Here is a 22,257-nt window from a genome sequence, read left to right on the forward strand (position 1 = left end):
AAATTTGTTTTATTATTTGTCCCAATAATTAAGTTTGCTCCATCAAGAAAATTAGTTTTAAAAAAATATTTCTAAGCAGGCCCTATATCATTAAATATTATAACACGTCATTTTCTTGATAGCAAATTCGAACCAATCCTGCAACACACACTTTACATTTCATTTATTTGTAAAAAATAAAAGAAAAGAAAATTAATATCCACTTAAAAAATCTGATCTATTATTAAAGCAAATCAAAAATCCTCAAAAATTCACAATCTTTCATACAATCATAATTTCATAATCAAGGTGATCACCAAGATTTACCAACATTTAATGAAACCTCTCTAAACATTCACAATATATAACTTCATCCACCCCTTCATTTTTTTTCCTCCTCTTCAACTAAACAAACACAAAAAGACTAAAAAAGAAGATGAGGTTTCTCTTTGAATGTGTAACTTGTTGCACCATGATAAACCCTTCTTCTTCTTCAAATGATGAAGAGGATCCTACGTCTCCTCCGACCCCGAGGACGGAGGAGACACGCTCCCTTGTTAACCGACGTCGTAAACGAGCCCCCACTAGGGGCTCCTCGGCCGATTGGAAGCCATCGCTTTTTGCTATATCGGAGGATAACGCCGTCTCGGTGACTTTGCAGAAGCCGGTTAACCGGAAACCGGCGTCTCCGAGGAATGCCAAACGGTGTGGTTCGTCCTCGGTCGAGGTCAATGCTCGTTCCCGCTCCTATGATAATTTTGGGTATGGATCATTAACCCCTTCCTTTAAAAAAAAAAATAATAATTTTATTAGTAATATTGTTATAATTTTTTATTTTTTTTTTTACAAAAAAAATTTGTTTTCATCGTCAAAATTTAAAAAATAAAATAAATAATAACTGTAATCAACATTTACATTTGTATGTCTTTAGTTGGAGTAAAATGAATGAGTTTTTTAAACCTATTTTTTTACTGGTCGTTCTCATTTTATTTTAAATTAAATTTTTTAAATTTCGTTGAAAATCACTTGATTTGAATTGAACTTTTATCTGATCTCAGGAATTAGCAAATATGGTCAATGCTAACGGACAAAATATATACATGTTATAAGTTAATAAATTGTCTTCTGTTCTCAAATTGTTGCATCATTTTTGTGTCATAAGGGTTAGAACGAGTTCTAAGTTCAACAAATTGTAGTTAAAAATTGGATTACATATAACATGTGACCTATATTGGTAACACACAAAGTGTTGAACACATACATAAATCCATGATCAACATAAATTGCGGAAGTTCTTTGGTTAACAAAGATTGTGAGTGTTAACTATTTTTATTTTTTTAATTTTTTTTTAAAAAACGTATGTAGCTACTCAATTTAGTACCTAATTTTGTATGTATACATATATTTGTCGTAAAAACTTACTACCTAATCATTTTGTCGTATTGTTGTTGAAATTAAGAACCTCTCACATCATAATTGAATTATTTCTCCATCTATCGCCAAGTTGGAAGAAACGATAACTTCTAATAATACAAGAACTATAAGTTAAGAAAACTACTATAGTGAGAGAAGATGGGAAAACCACTTATCACAAGGCAACATAAATATGAAAACAATGATGTACTAATCAATTAAATTATTTGTAATGTTTATGTTATTTCAAGGTTTTTAAGAAGAATAAAAAATTCTTTCAAAAAATTAAGAAGTACTCTTACAAAATGTTTGGTTCGTGCAAATAAAAAATACTCCGTAAGTGTGAGTAATGATAATGGATATATGTACTCCGTATATGATTTTGTAGAAAACCACAAAGATTACTTGCTATACACAAACTTGCTTTATGCATTATCATATATATTAGTATGAGACTTTTCTTATATAATACATATTGTATTAATTTCTATTATTAAATCACAAGCTATAACCATGTATCAAAGACTAAAAATCTCTTAAATTCTTAATCTTCTTTTATTGTGAATCAAAATGAGATAGCTCGAATTTTGTGCTACATCACTTATATGTCCAAAAACTAGTATTCTTACTAGGTTTATTTTAGCACGATTAAAATGTGGAAGAAAATAGTCCTGAAAATAGAATCTATCAACTTTTATATAGTGCGCCTTTGTTAGCTTTTTGGTGGATACATTTTGGAAGTGGAGAAGGTTTGACCTTGGGGTGGTAATTCCAAATACTTGTTTGTTTTTAATACTAATAATGGAAATTTGTGTAGATCTCCTTGTATTGGATATGGTATTGACAGTTGGATTCAATTAGCTGTTTGGATATGCAAATTCTAGTTAGTTTGTCATTCATATGTGGATCAGATTACATTGACATGTCATAATATTTATGATTTGATACACAATTAGGTCGTTGATAAAAATAAGGAACAGTGTGATTAAGGTTTAGACCTTCACCTTTTTTTTTTTGTGTTCCACCCGATTTATCCTTTGAACCAATTCGGATTTGAGGATCAGTTCTGGGTAGTTAGGTTCCGGTCCTCTCTTAATTATTGTTGCGGGGGATCGAACACAAGTCCTCCTTACCAAGTGTAGTCCCAATCACCACTACACAAACAACCAATTGGTAAACCTTCACCCTTTTACTCAACCAATACTCCATATGTTGTATGTAATGTTTTCAACAAATCTTTTCATAAGTAGCTTTTTTAAAAAAAAATAAAAAATTATTTAAATACTTATATTACGGATTTATGGTGTGATTAAAGCCCTTGAAACTATAATCTACTCTTGATTTCAAACTTTTGCTCTAGACTAGAATTTATAGATTATTGTTGTCATTTTGTGATTTGAACTAGTCAAAATAATGATTTAAATTCTCCAAGAATAAAATCATTCATACTCACTAATTAATACGGAGTATGATCCAAATAATTGGATGGAAATATAATAAAGGATAAATCAAAGGCATTGAGTCATCATGTTAAAATCATAAATATACACCTATTGCATATGATTCAACAATAATTCAATATATTTTGTTGACATAAAAAAATACCTCGCTTTGATTTGTTGACTTGTTTCTTCTCATGTAATTCTAATCTCCTTTTCACGTAACCAAACTTTTGATGTTGACATATTTGCAAGCATAATCCGTCTTTGATGTGCATAAAGGAGTTAATTATTGATTAAAATGTGTAATTTAATTTAGTAGACTTTTTCTTGTGGCCAGTTCATATACTTCATACATAACATTTACACAAGATTCAGCATCAAATATAAATAATAAAGATTAAATCATGCATCATGGGATTGATGATTTTTTTTAACATACAAGTGATAAAGATTGTTGAAAGGTCCATCAAGTTGTCCATTAAAGTTTATATCATACTTGTAGATATTTTTTAAGTTAAATGGATAAACGAAAATATTTGGTTCGTCTTTTCTCAAAACTGCAACACCTTGAAAACATTGACATGTATGCTTTACTACTATACAAAGTGAAAGTTGGGATGTCTAATTAGTCAAACAAGGTAGGTTAGCAAAAGAATTGAATTTAGTAGCAAAACAATTGAATTTAGTAATTTTTCTTATCCTTATCTAATCAAATAATTGCACCAATAAATTATTAGCAGCCTTAACTTTGTTATGTATAAGAAAATGTCTAGAATGATAAAGACAGATATATGAAGGTTAAAATTAAGTAATGCTACTAATTAATCTGCTAATAACGAGCACTAATTTTATATACTTTGTCCCATACTAATGTTTTCTTATTTCAAAACGATGATGAAAGGTATCACTTGATGTAATATGACTATATGATACATTATGCTACGTAATTCCATTGAAAGTAACGAGTCTAATATTAATTTGAAATAACTTACACTATAATAATGTTGTCTACTCACTATCATTAGGAACAACGCGAGTACAAGCTAATGTTAATTAGTGATGTTTTATGGATAGATTTACGTGATTTAAATAGTACTCCGTACTTTGTATTTTGGCATTGTGCATATTATTTTCATCTAACATATTTCATTTTATTGCATATTTAACAGCCGAGAACCTCTTCCGATGGTGTTCCCAGCTTTCTCTGCAGCTCCTTTCATGTTTTGATCGTAATCTTCCGCTTTGTATTTTAATCACCTTGTGAGATCTGTAATTAAGTGAATTTGGTGGATGAATAGAAGCTACTGTTCTCCTTCCATTTGTGAATATGTCAAGCAGTTTTCTTTGCTTATTTGAGGAAAGTTAATTATCCCACGCTATATTGAAAATTATATACTCTGTATATGTCATACAACCGGTTATATCTTATAAGGTACAATCGGTTGCCTAATTTACTCATTTTCACAAATGGACAAACAAATTTGGTCATTTGTCAAATTTAAAATGTAAAGACGAGTATAATATTGTAGAAGGAAAAAAGAGTAATATTAACACCAACAAAGTTATTGTAAAAAAAAAAAAAAAAGATAATTTGTCCAAGATTCAAAATGTCTAGTAATGTTGCAATTTTGCTGCTTAGGAAGTTGACTATATATATCTTAGGAATGAAAAACGAAATTGAAAATGAATCGATTTTCTTAATTAATCTTTTGCTATCACCTCACCAATAACAGCTAAATACAAGTAAACTTGTAGTAATTGAATTTAAATAATTGAACAAACAAGCTAGAAAAAAAGAAGCTATTTTCGTATACTAAAAACTAATTTACTTCAATGATGATTGTATTCCAAATGAAATTGCTCTAAATTATTCATCACCAATAAATAATAATAGTAATAGTAAATCAACAAAATTTTCTAATTCAAACCAAAGAAGTTAGTCCCAAATTCAAACCTAACTTGAGGGTGATTGGTGTGGCAATTTGCACCCTAACAAATCTCAACTAAAATATGGCCTCCCCATTCTTTGTGTGATACTTTATTAATGAGTGATTTAGGGTAAAAAAACTTGTGATAGACTTTTTTTTTTTATATAAAGGACATAGTTGGAACATAGAAGAGTAGCTTGAAAACGATAGAAAAAGAGTGATGATTTTGCTCCTTGTGAATAATTGGAACCCAATCTTTAGGAGGGCCATGTAAACAGTGAAGTTATAAATTTCTTTTGTGGAGATTGTAGTCATAATTCCATCTTTCCCATAATTATTTTGTTATAAATCCCCAAACTACAACTTTAATGGAATTATGATGGTTGCTTTTAATTATAATAATGGGGCTAGAAATTTACAAATTGCATGATTCTTGATCAAATTTGTAAAGAATTTTGGATACTAGTGTTTTTTTTTTTTTTGTTTTTTGTTTTTTTTTTTTTTTTTTTCCCTCTTTGAAGACAATTTTGGATACTAGTCATACAACACATTTTTTTTTTTTTTGAAGGAGCATACAACACATAGTTATATAAACGTAAATACGTAATGACTGCATAAGCCAAAAATAACTCAAATTTGAGTAAATCATATTAATTAATTGAGAATTGATCCAATTAAGACCAAAATATTGACTTTTTTTTAGAAAACCCAAAATATTGGCTTATCACCAAATTAAACTTCATTTGAATGATAACTTCTATAAAGTACTCCGTAATTGCGTTTAATGAGTTTAAATATTCATCCTTCAATTTACCTTGAAAATGAAAGGAAAATCAATGGCACATAAACAAAATCCAATAAACAAGCAATGAACTACTCGTACTCTGTCAATCAATTTATTACAAGAATGAAGCAATCTACAATTATCAAGTATGAACTAGAATTGAGTACATATACAAATTAATCAAATTGCAACTTGCAATTTTGAAAATTGAAACGCTATGATTGACATTGTCAACAAAAATATATTAAGGATTCCATTCTACATTTCTACTCCTCTTAGGCAAATCACCAAATCAGTCCCACAAAAATTATAAGGAAAATGATATATACGATACTCAAGACTGCATATAAGAAGATAAAAGACATAATTCAAAGATAAAATAAAGGTTAAAACACTAATTAATATGTAATTTTATTATACATTCCTAAATTAATATCAATATAGGAGTTGAATTATATACTTCTACATACAACGTTAAAGATTGTACCGTTATAGTGTATTGATAAAGTATATAAATCTACCATTACCCAAATTAAAAAGGTGACATTGAACTAAAGAGGAGGGAACAAAGGACTAAAACTCTTTTATGTATAGCTCAAAATAGCTTCACCTTCCTCCAAACCAGCCATTGTATCATACAAAGGCCGATTCAAAGTTTCAGGCAAATAAAACACAAGTAAACCACCAACAATTCCACATACAGAGAACACGGCAAAGGGCAATGTACTTCCCATCATCACCACAAGTGGTGCTAAAATCGCTCCGGTTTGAGACGCTTGTGTGGTACATCCTAAGGCCGTATTCCTAACCACCGTAGGGAACATCTCCATCGTATAAACGAACATTAGATTATAAGTTCCGGCCATACCGAAAATTCCCAATATTCCACATAACATTCGTAAATTCTTCCATATTCCGTAGCTCTTTATTATGCTCCCTAACAAACAAAACACCCCACTAAACCACATTGTACCTATTGTTACTGGCTTCCTTCCGAACTTATCAGCCATTATCGCGGTTATTGTGTAAGAAGGTAGTTCAAAAATTGCGTTTAGTAGTACGTTGATGTAGAGGTTGGTGTCTAGATTGACAACATTTAGACTAAGTCCATAATATACAATTGCACAACAAAAATTGATCATAATAGCTAATAAAAGGCGTACTCTTGTGATTGGTAACTTAAGGACGTCTAGTAAAGAGCCCTTTGTTATTACCTCTTTTGCTTCTTCATCAAGTAATGTGTCGTAGTCTTTTAGTGTTACGACGTTGTTGCTATTGTTATTAGCATCATCGTCTAGGATAAGCTCGACGTTTTGTGGTATTGTCCTGCCATTAGACAATGCCATATGTCGCATGACATTCATTGCATCCTTTGTCTTACCACGTACAAGGTACCACCTAGGTGATTCCGAGAGGAAAGGAACAACGATTGCTATGAAGACTATTGAAGGTATCGACGATGCAATGTAGAGAGATCTCCAAGATTGGAAAACATAGGCGATTCCTGAGAGAAGTGCAATGCCTGCGGAGAAGAAATAGAAGGTGGACATACCAGCAACACCGCGTTTAGTTGGTCCAATGGGTTCAGTGGCGAGGACAAAGGCACACATGCCTACACCACCCGTGCCTAGGCCACTTAGGAAGCGGAGGAGGGTGTAGACGGCGTAACTTGGAGAGAAGGCGGTCAAGCAACCGAGGATTCCATTTAATAGACATATAATGGTTAATGAGCCTTTTCTTCCTAGAGATGAATCTGAGAGATGGCCAAATATTCCTGCTCCTGAAATTGATTAAAGTTGTCATTAGAATGAAAGTGTATGCTTAGTTGCTTGCTATTGTTATTTCATAAGTACATTAGTAGTTATAAAATAAATCTTGGAGAAGTAGTTACTAAATTTGTAAAGGCCCAAATTTGTAAAGGCCGGCCCATTTTACGGAAGTCAGCACTCCACAAAATAAATGTGCTTTTATTTCCCTCCATCGGGGCCCAACTAGAACCATTATCAAAGCACTCAAAGCCGAACATTAATAATTCGACTTATTTTGTTCAAACTTATTTTATTTAAACAAAGTTATTGGTGTAGACTAAATAAAATTGTTACTATTATAACATGTATGCGAGAGATATAAAATACATCAGAAAATTAATTAAAGTAAATTTTTGTATTTTTAACTTGTACAAAACAATCTAGTTAGATTTTGGAAATTTGAGTGCATATTTCTTTTTATTTTTTTTTAACGTGCAACACTTAAATATTTCTATTATTTAAATAAAGTATATTGGAAAACTAAATATTATATTTACTACAAATAAAATAACATAAAATAAAATATTTTTTCATCCATATAATAAAAATATCAATTATACTAGTAGAAGATTTACACTCAATAAATTAATGGTAATTTAACCTTTTATTACGCATGTTAATCAATCAAATCTCAATTTTATTTTGTTTTTTTCATTCACGTACCTACCTAAAAATTTGAACAAAAGATAAATGAGACTTTTATTTGGAAACGAAAAGATAAAAAAAGATTAATCAAATAAACGAACTCAAAGATATATATGAAAGAATATATTGTGTACCTGTCATGCAACCAAAGAAGAACAAAGCTTGCACCAATCCAACCTTATACTTCTCACCACACACCAACCCCCACTCAGCCACGGTAGAGCTGCGACGCCCACCAACCCAATCCCACGAGCCCGGTGGCAGCTCACAAAGCTGGGCTTGTGCTTGACAACCGGGTCCAGTACACAACCACCGCGGCTCACGGTCAGCAAAGATCATAACCATAGTATGAAAGGCCTCTAAGGCCCAAGCTAAGCTTGTTAACACAAAATGTCTTAGTTGCCACCTACCAAACTCGCCGCAATATTTTAAGAGCATGTCATCGATGGTTAACTTCTCTGGACCATTAGATTTGCCATTAGCCGGGACAATCAACGGCTGTCTAAGATCCCGAAGGTCCGTGAGGTTTTGAGTAGGCATTATTTTAGAGAATTTATGCTAATTACTAAAAATATTAATGTTGAATTTATCTTCAAATCATAACTTATAACGTTCTACTAAGTTGCAATGTTCCAATATATAATAATTTGTGATTATAGTATACTAGGACACTTACACGTGAAAACTGATGGGCCGAATGCAGACTTTTATTCCTAATGTTTGACAACCTACTTGAGATGGCAAAATTAATCTACACTTGTGCTGCACGAGAATTATAATAATGGAATTATATACTCCTAAGAATTAGAATGACATGAAAAATTTAAGTGACATAAAAAGGTTTGATTTTCAATATATGAATATATTGACTTAGTAAATTAATTCAAAAAAAAAAAAAACACTGTAAAATATTACTCCATATGTATATAATAATACAACACGCAGTATTATAATAGTAATAATTCTAATGACAAAGGCTGTACTTTGTATATAATAGGAAAATTTTACTTTAATAATTCCAATTTTAGGCGATTTATTTTTAACAATCCTAACTTTCAATTATTACTTAAAAATTCGAACTTTAATATGCCGTTTTCCTCCAACAATTCCAATTGATCAGCGACGTATTATATCAAAAAATCATGATACGTGTTAACCTATGATTGATCCAAATTTTTTTTTAAAAAAAATACCCTTACCCCACTGTTAAACCCTAGCCCTGACCCCCAACCCCACTAGAAACCGCTGGCCGCCCCCCCTTAACCCTCGAAGATGGCCGACTGCCCCCCCAACACCCGAAACCACTCGGCCAACCCACCCCCACTATCGAAACCATCCCCCCCCCTCCCCCACCACCGAAATCACCCCCCCCCCCACTGCCAAACCACGAAATGACTGTAGTGTATACTGTATAGCTTACATTGATTATAGATGTTTTAGCTAGGTAAATATTTTTGGGGAAAGTTTTTGGTAATACAATTCTCTTAACATATTGAAATTTGACACATTTTCAATATTGTTCGGTTTTGAGGCTGTTTGTTGAAATACACTATTATAATCCAATAATGTTAAATCGTTGACAACTAACCATAATGTTCATCCGACTTTCAAAGATGTCTGGCTACCTGGTGTTGAGGTTGTGTTTAAAGATTCAGCTTCAGTTCCACATATGCCAACTTTTGTTTCTGAGTTGTTAGATGCCAATTATGTTTCTTTGAATTCTTCCTTAGTTTGGGCCTTATTTCCTGATTCTATTGCCCAAACCATTTTGGATTTAGAAAGGCCCAAGCAATAGATGGATGACTTTGTTTACTGGAAATTCACTAGGGATGGCTCCTTCTCCACTAAGTCTGCCTATTGTTTGTTGGTTTCTAATTTGTTGAATTTTGCTTCCTCCCCTATGTTTCCTTCCTCGGCTTGGTGGAAGCGCCTTTGGGGCCTTCCAATTTTGCCAAAGTGGAAAATTTTTGCCTGGAAGCTTATGCATAATGCTTTGCATACAACTGCTTCTCTGGGTTTAAAAGGGATCCCAGTTAATCAGGGCTGCATCTTTTGCCAACAGTCTATGGAAACTGTAGTGCATTTATTCCGGGATAGTCGGTTCACGAAGCTTTTATGGTCCTCTAATTCTAGGGGCCTTGTGGTAGATACCTCTTTTACGGTATCGTTGGATGTTTGGTTTTCGGATCTTATTTCATGATTTTCTACTTCTAAGGATCGGACTGGCCGAGGTTAGATTTTATATTTGGCTTATGTTGGGCTATTTGGTTAACTTGGAATCATTTTCGCTTTGGATCGAAGGTTTACTCTTTGCATTCTATCTTTGCCATTGCCGAGGTTTGGGTTGAGCGAAGTAAGAATGCTCGTTTGTTGCTTGCTTCTATGCGGCCAGTTGCTCCTCCGGGTTTCCCTTGTCCCATAGTGGTTCATTGTCTTCAAGGGGACGCAGGATCGATTTATGATATTTGTTTGTCTTTTGACGGTGCTTGGGATCAAAATACTCGTAGGTCAAGCTTGGGGTGGTGTTTTATGGATGCTGTTTCTTCTCAGTGTATTGGAGGGGGTGCTCAGGCTTCTGTTGCCACTTCTGCTCTTTAATCAAAATTACAGGCTTGCCACCTTGGGATTCGCCATGTTAGGCAACAGGATAATACTCGAGTTCTGTTAGCTACTGATTGTAGTTCCATTCCTCCTCTTCTATCTGGACAGGCTCATTAGGATATCTCTATTATCTGGCTAGTTCAGGAGATTTGAGAAGTTGTTTCTTCATTTCAAGTGCGTCAGATCAAGAAGGTTCCTGGGGTGATGGTTTTTTCTGCGCAATCTTTAGCAGGTGCTACTCGCCGTCGTGATTTACTTTGTTTTTGCTTTTAGCTTGTTTGTTAGTTCCCTTTGAAAAAAAAACCGTAATGTTCATGTCTTAAAAAAAAAAAACAATGTTCCTTATTATACTCATTATAATTGTGTTGCTGAATTTTTTGGGAAAACAATTCTAAAAAAATTGTTTATAGGTGTTTTGGATATAACCCGACAGCTAATCTTCATTGTCTATGAAGGTGCTTAGCTAGACGATAGAGTTTTCGCGGATCCTGGATACGAATTGCCAGGTTATATTCAGAGTAGTAGGTTTGTTGGGGATTGAGCGGAGATATCATGTTTCTATTACCACTTGTGTATGTGAACTTTATTGTTTATGTATATTTTTATTTAATTGTTGGTACTTGTGTTATTGGTTTCAAAACATTCATTCGATCGATTAAATTTGGTTTTTAAGGGCTTACAATGGTCCCAACTTGTTGCATTGACTTTGCTTTACTTTGGTTTGACTTTGGGTTGTTTTTATATATTGCACTTTGACTTTGTTTTGAAAAGTCTTCTGTTATGTGTCTTTGAAAATTCTTTCGTTATGGTGGCAGAAATGTCTTAGTTATTCTTTGAATAAGTCGAGTTTATTAAAAGGAAAAATAAGGTTTTTAAAGGCTGAAAATTGTTAGGGTGTTATATTTAAATTTGATTTAACCATGACTTCTACTAGAGATACAAGATGTTGTACGTACTTTCCTTCATTAGTACATGCAGAAACGTTTGTCACTTTATGAGTGGCCAGTTTATTGATACTAGCTCGGTTAGCTTCCGTTGCTAGTCCCCTTTAAAATTAATAAGAATAATCCAAACTATTGACTACCTTCTTATTTTAATCCCAACTATGGTTTAAATAAGAATAATCATATCCTAACTATTAGGAATCCTTCTCAAATTAGTTTTAGACTTTTGTTAACCTATTAATCAGGTAAATGAGTAACGTGTCAATATATTATTGGTTTGATTAGTTAACACTATTTTTTTTTTAAAAAAAAAAAAAAACACCACCTGTTCTTAAACCCAAACTCACACCACCACGGCACCACCCTATCACAACTAGAGGTGTCAAAAGCACATCCGACCCGACTTGATCTGAAACCGACCCGAAAAATATCCGTTTAGATTTAGATTCGTGTGGACATAATAATTTAGTATAATTCAACTTTAAAAATTTACCCGAGCCGACTCGACTTTATCAGACCCGATCCGATCATCCGAACTGACACCCCTAATCACAACCTACCCAACTAAGTCCATCCACTAAAACCACCTTTACATCCACCCCCAGCCACCAAAAGTATCATTCCAGCCAAGCCCATCCACCGAAACTGCCCTTTCTGCCACTTTAACCGTAATGCGTGATTAACTAGCGCCTACAGCCAACAACCACGATTTCTCTTGCAATCAACCACACCAACGACCGGGCTGACTGCAGTATGTAGAGGAGAGAGGAAAGAGGCGATTTGGGATAGGGAAGAGGAACAAGGAGGTGGTGAGATTCGTGGGAAGTGGGGTTCGTGGTGAGATGAGAGTTTGTGATGAACGAGTAGTGGTGGTGGTTTGTGATTCGTGATGGTGAGTGGTGACGGGGTGGTGTGGGTGGTGATGGTAATGACAAGGTGGTGTGGCCTAGGTAGTTGGTGTTAAGAGGTTAGAGGTGAAGAGAGTTGCAGCAATGGAAGAGGTAAAAGAGCTGCTTCCATGGAAGGAATAGGAGAGAGAAAGAAGCAGTAAGGAAGAAGAAAGAAAAAGGGGGATTTTTTTTTAGTTAATTTTGATTTTAATTTTAATTATTAGGCTTTAAAAATTAAAAAAAAAAGCCAGATTTGCAGCAGGTGGAGGGAAGGAGAAGGAGGTGGGGTGATGATGAAGTGGTGGATGGCCAGGAATCCAGAATGGGGTTGTTGGTGCCTAGGTGGTCGCAAGTTTTGGAGGTGGGTGAAAATAAATAAATCAAATAATTAAATTAAAAAAAAAAACATAATCGATATTACAGGTTGTAGGGTAGGTAAGGGAGACTAATTTGAGAAGAGACCTTTATAGTTTGGATTATTTTGATTTAAATCGTAGTTGGGATTAAAATGAGAAGAAAGGCAATAGTTTGGATTATTTTTGTTGATTTTTCCTCCCCTTTAATAGGGCAATTATTCTGTTGGAAAACTCGTTCTATGAGTAATCCAAAAGTATATAAATGAATTAATTATGAGTCTTTGGTATTGGGTGTTGGTCTGTACTGTTTAGCTACTTGGTATGTTTATTGCTATTGCTAGGTTGTATCATGTTAGTGTGTGCTTCCTTTATATGTTTATGTACTCAGTTTTATTGATTCGTACTATGTGTGTATTGACTGTTAGCCGTATCTTTGTCTTGAATAAATCATTTCGAAGGTGAATAGTAGGGGTAAAATAAAGATAAATATTTCATGTGGATGCATGATTACTATTATCTTGTCTTTTGTTTAATGCAAAAAAATGTAATTTTTAATTATTACTACTCGTTTATGTGAATTTTATTGTTATTATTATTCTTATTGATTATCTGTACAAATGACGATTGGTTTTAAATATTGGTTTGATTTTGAAACACTTATAATGGATCTAACTTGTAGGTTGATTTGTTTTGACTTTGGTTTATTTACCTCATTTGACTTGGTTTGACTTTTGACTATGTTTTAAGCTAAGTAGACTTTGACTTAAGTTTGAATTGAAAAATTTTACAAGGTATGAAATTGTTGTAGGACTTTAGATACTGTAAGCGGAATAGCATGAATCATATTCATAAGTATCTAAACACCAAGATCAATGCATAACACATAAAGAACAATTAATAATACCTTTGAAGCGTAAATCCACTAGCAATCAAGCAAGAACAAACGGGAGACAAAGACCCCCAAACGTATTCCTCTACTTGGTCCACGAGCACAGATTAAACCTCCACTAATGCTAGTTAGTTGCAAATGAACCCTTCAATTGACCTTCTACGGAGAATAGAGAACAACGAACTAACCACGAACCACCACACGCGCCACCAAGGGTGGCCGGCCGTACGGATGAGGGGAGGAGAGAGAGAGTCGTGAGTGAGAGAGAGAGAATTAGGGTTTTGGGACTTGGTTGCTTGAGTTACAATTAACTGACTTGTCAATTGTTATTTCAATCTAAGTCATGGATCTTATTTATAGATCATATCTCTAAATAAGAGTTCATGTCAAGCTCAAACTCCTAATCCTAGTCAAACTACTCTAGCCCAACACTCTTTATGGTTTGTCATAATCTCATGAGGCCCATTAATGGGCCTCTAACTTGTTTAACCCAATACCCTTATTGTGTGACCTTATAGGATCTATTCTAATGGGCTTTAGACTATTTGACTAGTCCAAAGATCATTTATCATATCTAGCGACAGACAATGACGTCTCAAAAGAATGAACTTATTATCTCCATAATAGTGATCCATAATATATATAGTAATTGCACTTATTGAAGACATAATTCCTTCAATCTCCCACTTGTCTGAGACAAGTGCGCAATATTCAAATTCCTTAAGTCAATGTACGTCGATTTGATAATATGATTGCATCACATGTCGAGATCATATTAATCTACAAATCTTTTCTTGAAATTTGAGTTAGAATTACAAAACAAATGATTACAGTGTAATCCATTTGAGCACGGCCATGCATTTTCTGAATTCTCCCTCTTCAAGGGGCCAAGCCCACATTCTTATTAAATAGGTATACTCAATCCAATCTTGTGGAACTAAAGCTCTCACTCAACTTTTGAAGTAACCAGGAAACACCCTTTATAATCTCCAGTTACGGGTAGACGTTTGAATGTACCACAGTTAAATCAATCATTGAATGGAATCCATGTTCCACTCATGTCAAAGGAATCCACTAATATATTCAGAAGCTCTATACTTGAACTTCAAAGTAGGTCTTTAGTTCGATCATGCATCATTCATGCATATCCATGTGATTGACTGAGCATCATCACTATGCCCCTATAGCCTATAAACTACGCTATCCAATCAATCTTACATGATAGTCCTTGTATTGAAATCATTTATGTCCACTTTAATGATTTCGAGCTAGGAACTTAAATAATATATGGATTTTGTTCAGCTGTGGGGTTTCATTCACCAGGTCATCAACCTGATGAGCTCATCAATCCATAATTATTTTGGACATTTTATTTAACATTAAAACCATAATTAAATAAGAGAAATAATAAATTTCTGATTAAACATAATTATGCAAATGAATGTATTACTTATGTAATAAGTTTTCTCAAAACAAATACAACTTAAATTACATCATCAGCCTCAATCCAGTTGCACTAGCATGAGTCTCATGCTTAGGAAATGGAAGGGGTTTAGTAAGTGGATCAGCGATATTCTCATCCGTATGAACTTTTCACATCTTGACATCTCCTCTGCCAACGATCTCTCGAATGAGGTGATATTTCCTCTCTACATGTTTGGATTTGAAGTGTGACCTTGGCTCCTTTGATTGAGCAATGGTGCCATTGTTGTCACAATACAACTCAATTCCTTTCTGAGTACTTGGTACAATGTCTATCTCTGTGAGGAATTTCTTAATCCAAACCGCCTCCTTTGCTGCTTTAACTGCAGCCAAATACTCTGATTCTGTCGTAGAGTCTACGACAATGCTTTGCTTCGAACTCTTCTAGCTCACTTCTCCTCCATTCAGACAGAAAATGTACCCTGACTGGGATTTGAAGTCATCTTTGTCTGTTTGGAAACTCGTATCCGTATAGCCCTTGACAACCAACTCATCTTCGCCGCCATATACTAGATACATTCCTTTAGTCCTTCTCAAGTACTTAAGGATGTTCTTGGCAGCTGTCTAGTGTGCTTCACCTGGATTTGCCTGAAATCTGCTACACATGCTAAGAGCATATGAAACATCTGGCCTTGTACAAATCATGGCATACATAATAGACCCTACTGCAGAAACATAAGGTATACTAGCCATACGTCTCATCTCATCTAGCGTTTGAGGGCACTGAGATTTACTGAGCGTAATGCCATGAGACATGGGGAGAAATCCTCTCTTAGAGTCCTTCATCTCGAACCTGTCAAGAACCTTATCAATATAAGTCTCTTGACTTAGTCCAATCATCCTTCGAGATCTATCTCGATGGATTTTGATTCCCAAAATGTACTCGGCGTCACCCAAGTCTTACATGGAGAAACAACTCTTCAACCATTCCTTGACTGACTCAAGCATTGATATGTCATTTCCCATGAGTAGTATGTTATCTACATACAAGACTAAGAAAACCACGCTGCTCCCACTGGATTTCTTGTATACACAAGGTTCCTCTTCGCTCTTGAGAAAATCAACCTGTTTGATTGCCTCATCAAAACGAAGATTCCAACTCCTCGATGCTTGCTTCAATCCATAGATTCAATCCATAGATGGATTTCTGAAGCTTGCATACTTTTCTAGGATTTTTTGGATCTTTAAAACCCTCAGGTTGTATCATATACACTTCCTTCGTCAAGAACCCATTCAAGAAGGCGGTTTTGACATCCATCTGCTAGATTTCATAGTTGAAAAATGCAGCAATCGCTAGAAGAATCCGAATGGACTTAAGCATAGCTACTAGGGAAAAGGTTTCATCATAGTCAATACCATGAATTTGTCTGTATCCTTTTGCAACCAGTCTTGCTTTATGGATGTAGACATTTCCATCCTTGTCTGTTTTAATCTTGTAGACTCATTTGCAACCAATAGGTTTTACCCCATCAGGCAAGTCTACTAGGGTCCACACAGAATTTTCAGACATCGATTACATTTTGGATTTCATGGCCTCAAGCCATTTATCTGAGTTGGGGCTCGCCAAAGCTTTCTTGTAGGTTGAGGGTTCCTCATTCTCCAATAAGAAGATTTCAAAATCCTCAGTTAACAGAACCTCAACAAACTGTTTGTTTTTTTTTTCTGGCAGACCTACTTAGCGTAGGAGCAACAACAAATACGTAGGTGCAACAACAAAAATATTCTCTTCAACTTTTTGAAGATTTTCGCAAGAATTAGATTTAAGTGGGACGATAGGAGTCTCGCTAGTCGAATTAGCTTGCTCCGACACATGGTTTGTCGAATTAGTCGACTCATGCACCCTCGCCTCTGATGTGGTGTTATCCACATCCATTTGTTGCTCGTCTCAAATTTCTTTGAGAACCACTTTACTCCCACTTGGCTTTCTAGAGAGGAATTCCTTTTCTAGAAAAACACCATCACGAGCAACAAACACTTTTCGCGATTGTAGAAGTAATACCCTCTTATTTCTTTGGGGTAACCCACAAAGAGACATTTGTCTTATTTAGGGCCTAGTTTATCACCTTGTAAACGTTTTACATAGGCTTCACATCCCCAAATCTTAAGAAAAGACAAGTTTGGAGCTCTTACATTCCACATCTCATATGGAGTCTTTTCCACCGTTTTGGACGAGCTTCTGTTCAGTACTTTGGCAGCTGCTTCCAATGCATATCCCTAGAACGATATGTGAAGATCGGTAAGGCTCATCATGGACCGAACCATATCTAGTAAGGTCCTATTCCTCCTTTCGGACACACCATTTAACTGTGGCGTCCCTGGAGGAGTTAACTGTGAAAGTATTCCACAGTTAATCAGATGTTCATCAAATTCTTGGGTTAGATATTCACCACCGCGATCATATCGCAATGCTTTAATCGTTTTCCCAAGTTGATTTTGTACTTCATTCTAGAATTCCTTGAACTTTTCAAAGGCTTCCGACTTCTGTTTCATTAAGTAAATATAACCAAATCTACTTAAATCATCAGTGAAAGTAATGAAGTAACTAAATCCACCTCTAGCTTTTGAACTCATTGGTCCACACACATCTGTATGTATGAGTCCCAAAAGATCACTAGCTCTTTCACCTGTTCCCGAAAAGGGTGACTTGGTCATTTTACCCAACAAGCATGACTCACAGTTTTCGAATGATTCATAATCAAATGAAGAAAGGAGTCCATCCTTATGTAATTTCTGGATGCGCGTTTGGTTAATATGACCTAGCTTACAATGCCATACGTAAGTTGGGTTTGAACCATATGTTATTTGCTTTTTATGATCTATGTTGTAGACATGGGTCGTATCTAATACATATAAACCATCAACCAATTTAGCACTAGCATATAACATATTTTTCCTTGAAATAAAACAACATTTGTCTTTAATTTCAAATGAAAAACCTTCAGTATCTAAAACATGAACTGAAATAATGTTTTAGTAATCGCAGGAATATTATAACAGTTATTAAGCACCAAAACGAGTCCAGATGGGAGCTTGAGTTCATAGCAAGTGCAGCAACAGTTGCTCCATTTCCTACTTGAAGCATCATCTCCCCTTTAGCTAGCCTTCTACTCACTCTTAAGCCCTGCATTTGATTAACAATGTGAGCACCACAACCGGTATCGAATACCCATGTTGACGAGGAAGTAAGGTTAATTTCTACAACAAAAACATTAGGTAACTCCTTACCTTCCGTTTTCACTGGTGTGTAATGGGGACACCCTGGTGTGTGGCAAGACCACCCACCGCAATAGAAGCATTGGCTTCCCTCCTTCTTCAAGTACTCCTCTGTATGGTTGATCAAAAGATTGACTAGTGTCACTGTCGAGCCTTCATCATCATGAATAAACTTGACGAGATCAAATCCATCATGGAGTGAAAACAGAATAGTGTCATGTGCAAAGTGATCATCAAACAGTCTCCCTAGGATATCCATCCGATCCGATTGAGTAAATCAATCAGTTCCTTTACATGGTTCTTAACTGACAGACCAGGAATGAGTTTCTTAGCCATTATCTTACAATAAATATTGTAAGTCTCAAACCTTACACTGTCAGTCCAGGAGTAGTACATCGGAGGGATCGAGTTAACAACCTCTCTAACGTTCTTATCGTTGATGCCTCCACTTCCTAATGCAACAATGCCACCTCGATAGATGGCACGTAGACAGTTGTGCAGTTTGGTTACCTCATAGTCCATGAACCTTCTCTTCCAACAAGTTGAAATAGATGTCAATATGAGATTCCTGACTTTCTCTGGGTTCGAAACATCTTTCGAGTGCCTATCAGGAGTGAAACCTACTATAAATCTGCTATCAATAGGAATATAGAGTCGAGCCTCAAGCCTGTGGCTCCTAAGAACATTTCTTAGCTCTTCTTCCCATTCCCTGAAGTTTCTAAGATTAAGCCTTGTTTTCAGTTTGGTTGGCAAGTTAGTGTCGTCGTTAAAGCTATTCATCTACAAACAAAATCAAAACGAGGCAAAGTTCAATAATTATGTTTAATAAAATTAAAGTACCATAAGCGAATTAAACTGGTAACTTTAAAACATTTTATTATATTAATTGATCCCAATTGAATTAAATGATTCCAAGACCCTTTATTTGTGTAGTAGTTGACCGGACTGAGGCCCTACCATCAAGCAGTACATTTCAAGGTGAGTAAACTCCCTACTGATTACAACTCTTGCAAATCTTGGTTGAATAATTAACCATCACATGTTTAATTATTACCCTTTACTTCAAGGTTCTAAACGCTTTAGGTAACCTTGTTGAGTATAACCAATTAAATGGGTAGAACGTGATCTACCCCAAATTACCCAAGATAACAAGTGACACTCTGCTGAGGCCAACCCATCACTCACGATCGAAGGAGTGTTGGGTATCTAATTGGAAAAGCAATCTCAATATTATCGGGACCTAGATTTATTATGTTGTGATTATTTAGTGAACTCGAGCGCATCATAAATCAACATAAATAAAATCTAACATGCATAATCTACTAATGCATAAATAAAATGACATAGTATGACCCCTTAATCCTAAAAACTAATAAAGTAAAACTCCCACTTGAACCTTCATGGATCTCATCCATCTAGCTCCTTTGGGCCTTTACTCCATTGGCTTCTTGGATCAACTGCAACCTGTAATACTATTCTATTCTATCTACTACTTAAATAAAATAAAATAAAATAAATTACAAAAATACTTAATGGTATGCAGACCGTATTTAGATTACAAAAATACGAAACGATGCGCAGATCGTATTTAAAATCTATGGGCCATACCAGTCTATATATAGCAATAAATAATATCATATATTATAAAGAGCCATATAATAAATCACTCATCATGCTTTCCTAAACTACAACATCGAATGTTCATAATTAAGGAGACATGACATCTTAATATCTCATATTTTATTAAATTACTGCAATTAGATAATATCATATATTATTCATTACCAATCACAAAATATCATATATTCTATCTTAGGTATGAGATAGAATCAAATCTTATTTTAATTATGAAAGATAAATCATATTTATTTCCCATGATTATCCTAACTAATTTAGGAGATTCTATCCTAATTGCCTAGCCAATCACAAAATTTTAAATCAATTATTATCCTAAAATAATTATGGGATAATCTCATTATTCAATCGATTATTATCCATATAGAATCTTTTGCTCAATAATTATCCAAACTTAACAAAGCTAACAACTTTAATTTTGATAAACATCCTTTTAAAATAAAAACTTGTCTTTTAATTTTAAAATTTGATTTTTATTAAAATAAAATAAAATAATTTTTTTTTTGAGAAAAGCGCCAGCCACCATGGTGTGGCCAACGGAAGCCAGCCACGGTGGCCATACACCGGCTGGTGTACGCTGCCGCAAGCAGCGACGCTCAGCAGCAGCAGCGCACACAACTCTTGCGTGGCGTTGCTGACTAGGATGAACCTTCAAAATATAATATGGTCTGAAAAAAGTTCTTAGCAGATTTCAACTTAAACTACTACATTTTTCTATACACATATAATCTTGTATGACATTGACAAAACCCGACTAAAGTGAAATGAGAAATTGCAGTGTTAACATGGTAATAAAATAAATATATAGTTTCATGTACTTTGTTTTACAAATAATTTTAGTATAATTTATTTCATGTAATGAACTTTTCATATCTTATTAATTAATTTTATTTCAAATACAATTCCGATGCATTACACATTTCACTCCTACATTAATTATTAACTCAATAACTTATTCATCATTTGATGATTTTTTCCAATTCGTTGTTACATGTGAAATTTTTTAATATATCAATTTAATGTTGACAAATACATTGCACAAGGATAAAATCTTAATATAGTGCACAGGTTTCTGAGTTCATGATGATCGAACACAAGGAAGGCAACTTTGACATCTTGAGTTCCCGTAGTTGTGTAGTATTTTGACAGCGATACATCAAGGGCTTTAACCCCCTCCAAGATGTCGTCTTTGACAATGAATACAATTTCATTTCCACATTGAATTAGTACATATAATCTTGTCTGAGTGGATGAGGTAACTAAGTGACTAGTATGAACCTGCAATAAGATAATATAGTCTCAGAAAAACAAGTCAGCAATAACACATACTCTTTTTCACTGTAAATTTATAATCAAAATTTGGGAGCAAAGTGATTTTGTTCAGCTTTTATCTGAGTCTCCTATGACATCCTTTGCTGATTGCTTTATGTGGGTGGCTGGGAAGATTGAAAGGAACCGGTTCACTACAAGAAAACACTGCATTTTCGATGGATAGTTTCCGATGGCGATATAAAACCATCGAAAAATACATAATTTCCGATGATTTTAGTGGCCGTAGGAAATTTTCGATTAATGTATATAATTTCCGATGGATAAAGCCCTCAAAAATTTCCTATGGATTTTCCGATGAAAAAAGCCCTCGGAAATTTCATACGGCTTTTAAATCCATAGGAAAATATAGAATTTCCGATGGATTAATATATATAACTTTTATAATTTTTACTTATGGAGAATTAAAGTTATTGATCGTTAAAGTTTTGTATTGGCAAGCGTGATAAAAGAAACAGATAAAGTAAAATAGAACAAAGGAAGTATTACTTTTTATTCGTTTTGTTTTCAATTCCTATTACCCCATTGATTTTGGTTTTCCCATTTTCTTCTACGACACCTCGCTTTTGTTCCTTACTTATTGAGCTTCCACTATTAGTATCCATAAAAAATCATTCTACACATGTCTTTTCGATTCTAACAATGAATGTAACACCCTACCTTGAAAACCCCTTACTTTGAAATCCCCATTTTACTCTTTAACAAAGTCAAATATGGAAATTACTAAAGCATTATTACCACTACTATGATAATGGCTAAAGCTTTTTATCACACCGGAAGACAATTGAAGGAACTATGTCTTCGATAAGTGCAATTACTAAATATATTATGGATCACTATTATGGAGATAATAAGTTCATTCTTTTGGGACGTCATTGTCTGTTGCTAGATATGATAAATGATCTTTGGACTAGTCAAA

The 22,257-nt window shown here is 34.4% G+C and overlaps 1 protein-coding gene and 1 long non-coding RNA gene across 2 annotated transcripts; one reads left to right on the plus strand and one right to left on the minus strand.

The window, feature by feature from the left end:
* The first annotated feature begins 216 nt into the window (after positions 1 to 216).
* LOC145574899 (uncharacterized) lies at positions 217 to 4,213 on the plus strand. Its single transcript, XR_014098214.1, has 2 exons — positions 217 to 741; positions 4,004 to 4,213. It is a non-coding gene; the product is annotated as an uncharacterized LOC145574899 (long non-coding RNA).
* Positions 4,214 to 6,125: 1,912 nt separating this feature from the next.
* LOC145576827 (organic cation/carnitine transporter 4-like) lies at positions 6,126 to 8,539 on the minus strand. Its single transcript, XM_081634533.1, has 2 exons — positions 8,134 to 8,539; positions 6,126 to 7,326 (listed from the first exon to the last, which is right to left on the minus strand). Exons 1-2 carry the CDS (start codon positions 8,537 to 8,539, stop codon positions 6,131 to 6,133), a joined length of 1,602 nt encoding a protein of 533 aa, XP_081490659.1. The 3' UTR covers positions 6,126 to 6,130.
* Positions 8,540 to 22,257: the final 13,718 nt, after the last annotated feature.

This window comes from Chenopodium album, chromosome 13, assembly GCF_948465745.1.
Source record: "Chenopodium album chromosome 13, dcCheAlbu1.1, whole genome shotgun sequence".
In the NCBI taxonomy this organism is placed as follows: domain Eukaryota; kingdom Viridiplantae; phylum Streptophyta; class Magnoliopsida; order Caryophyllales; family Amaranthaceae; genus Chenopodium; species Chenopodium album.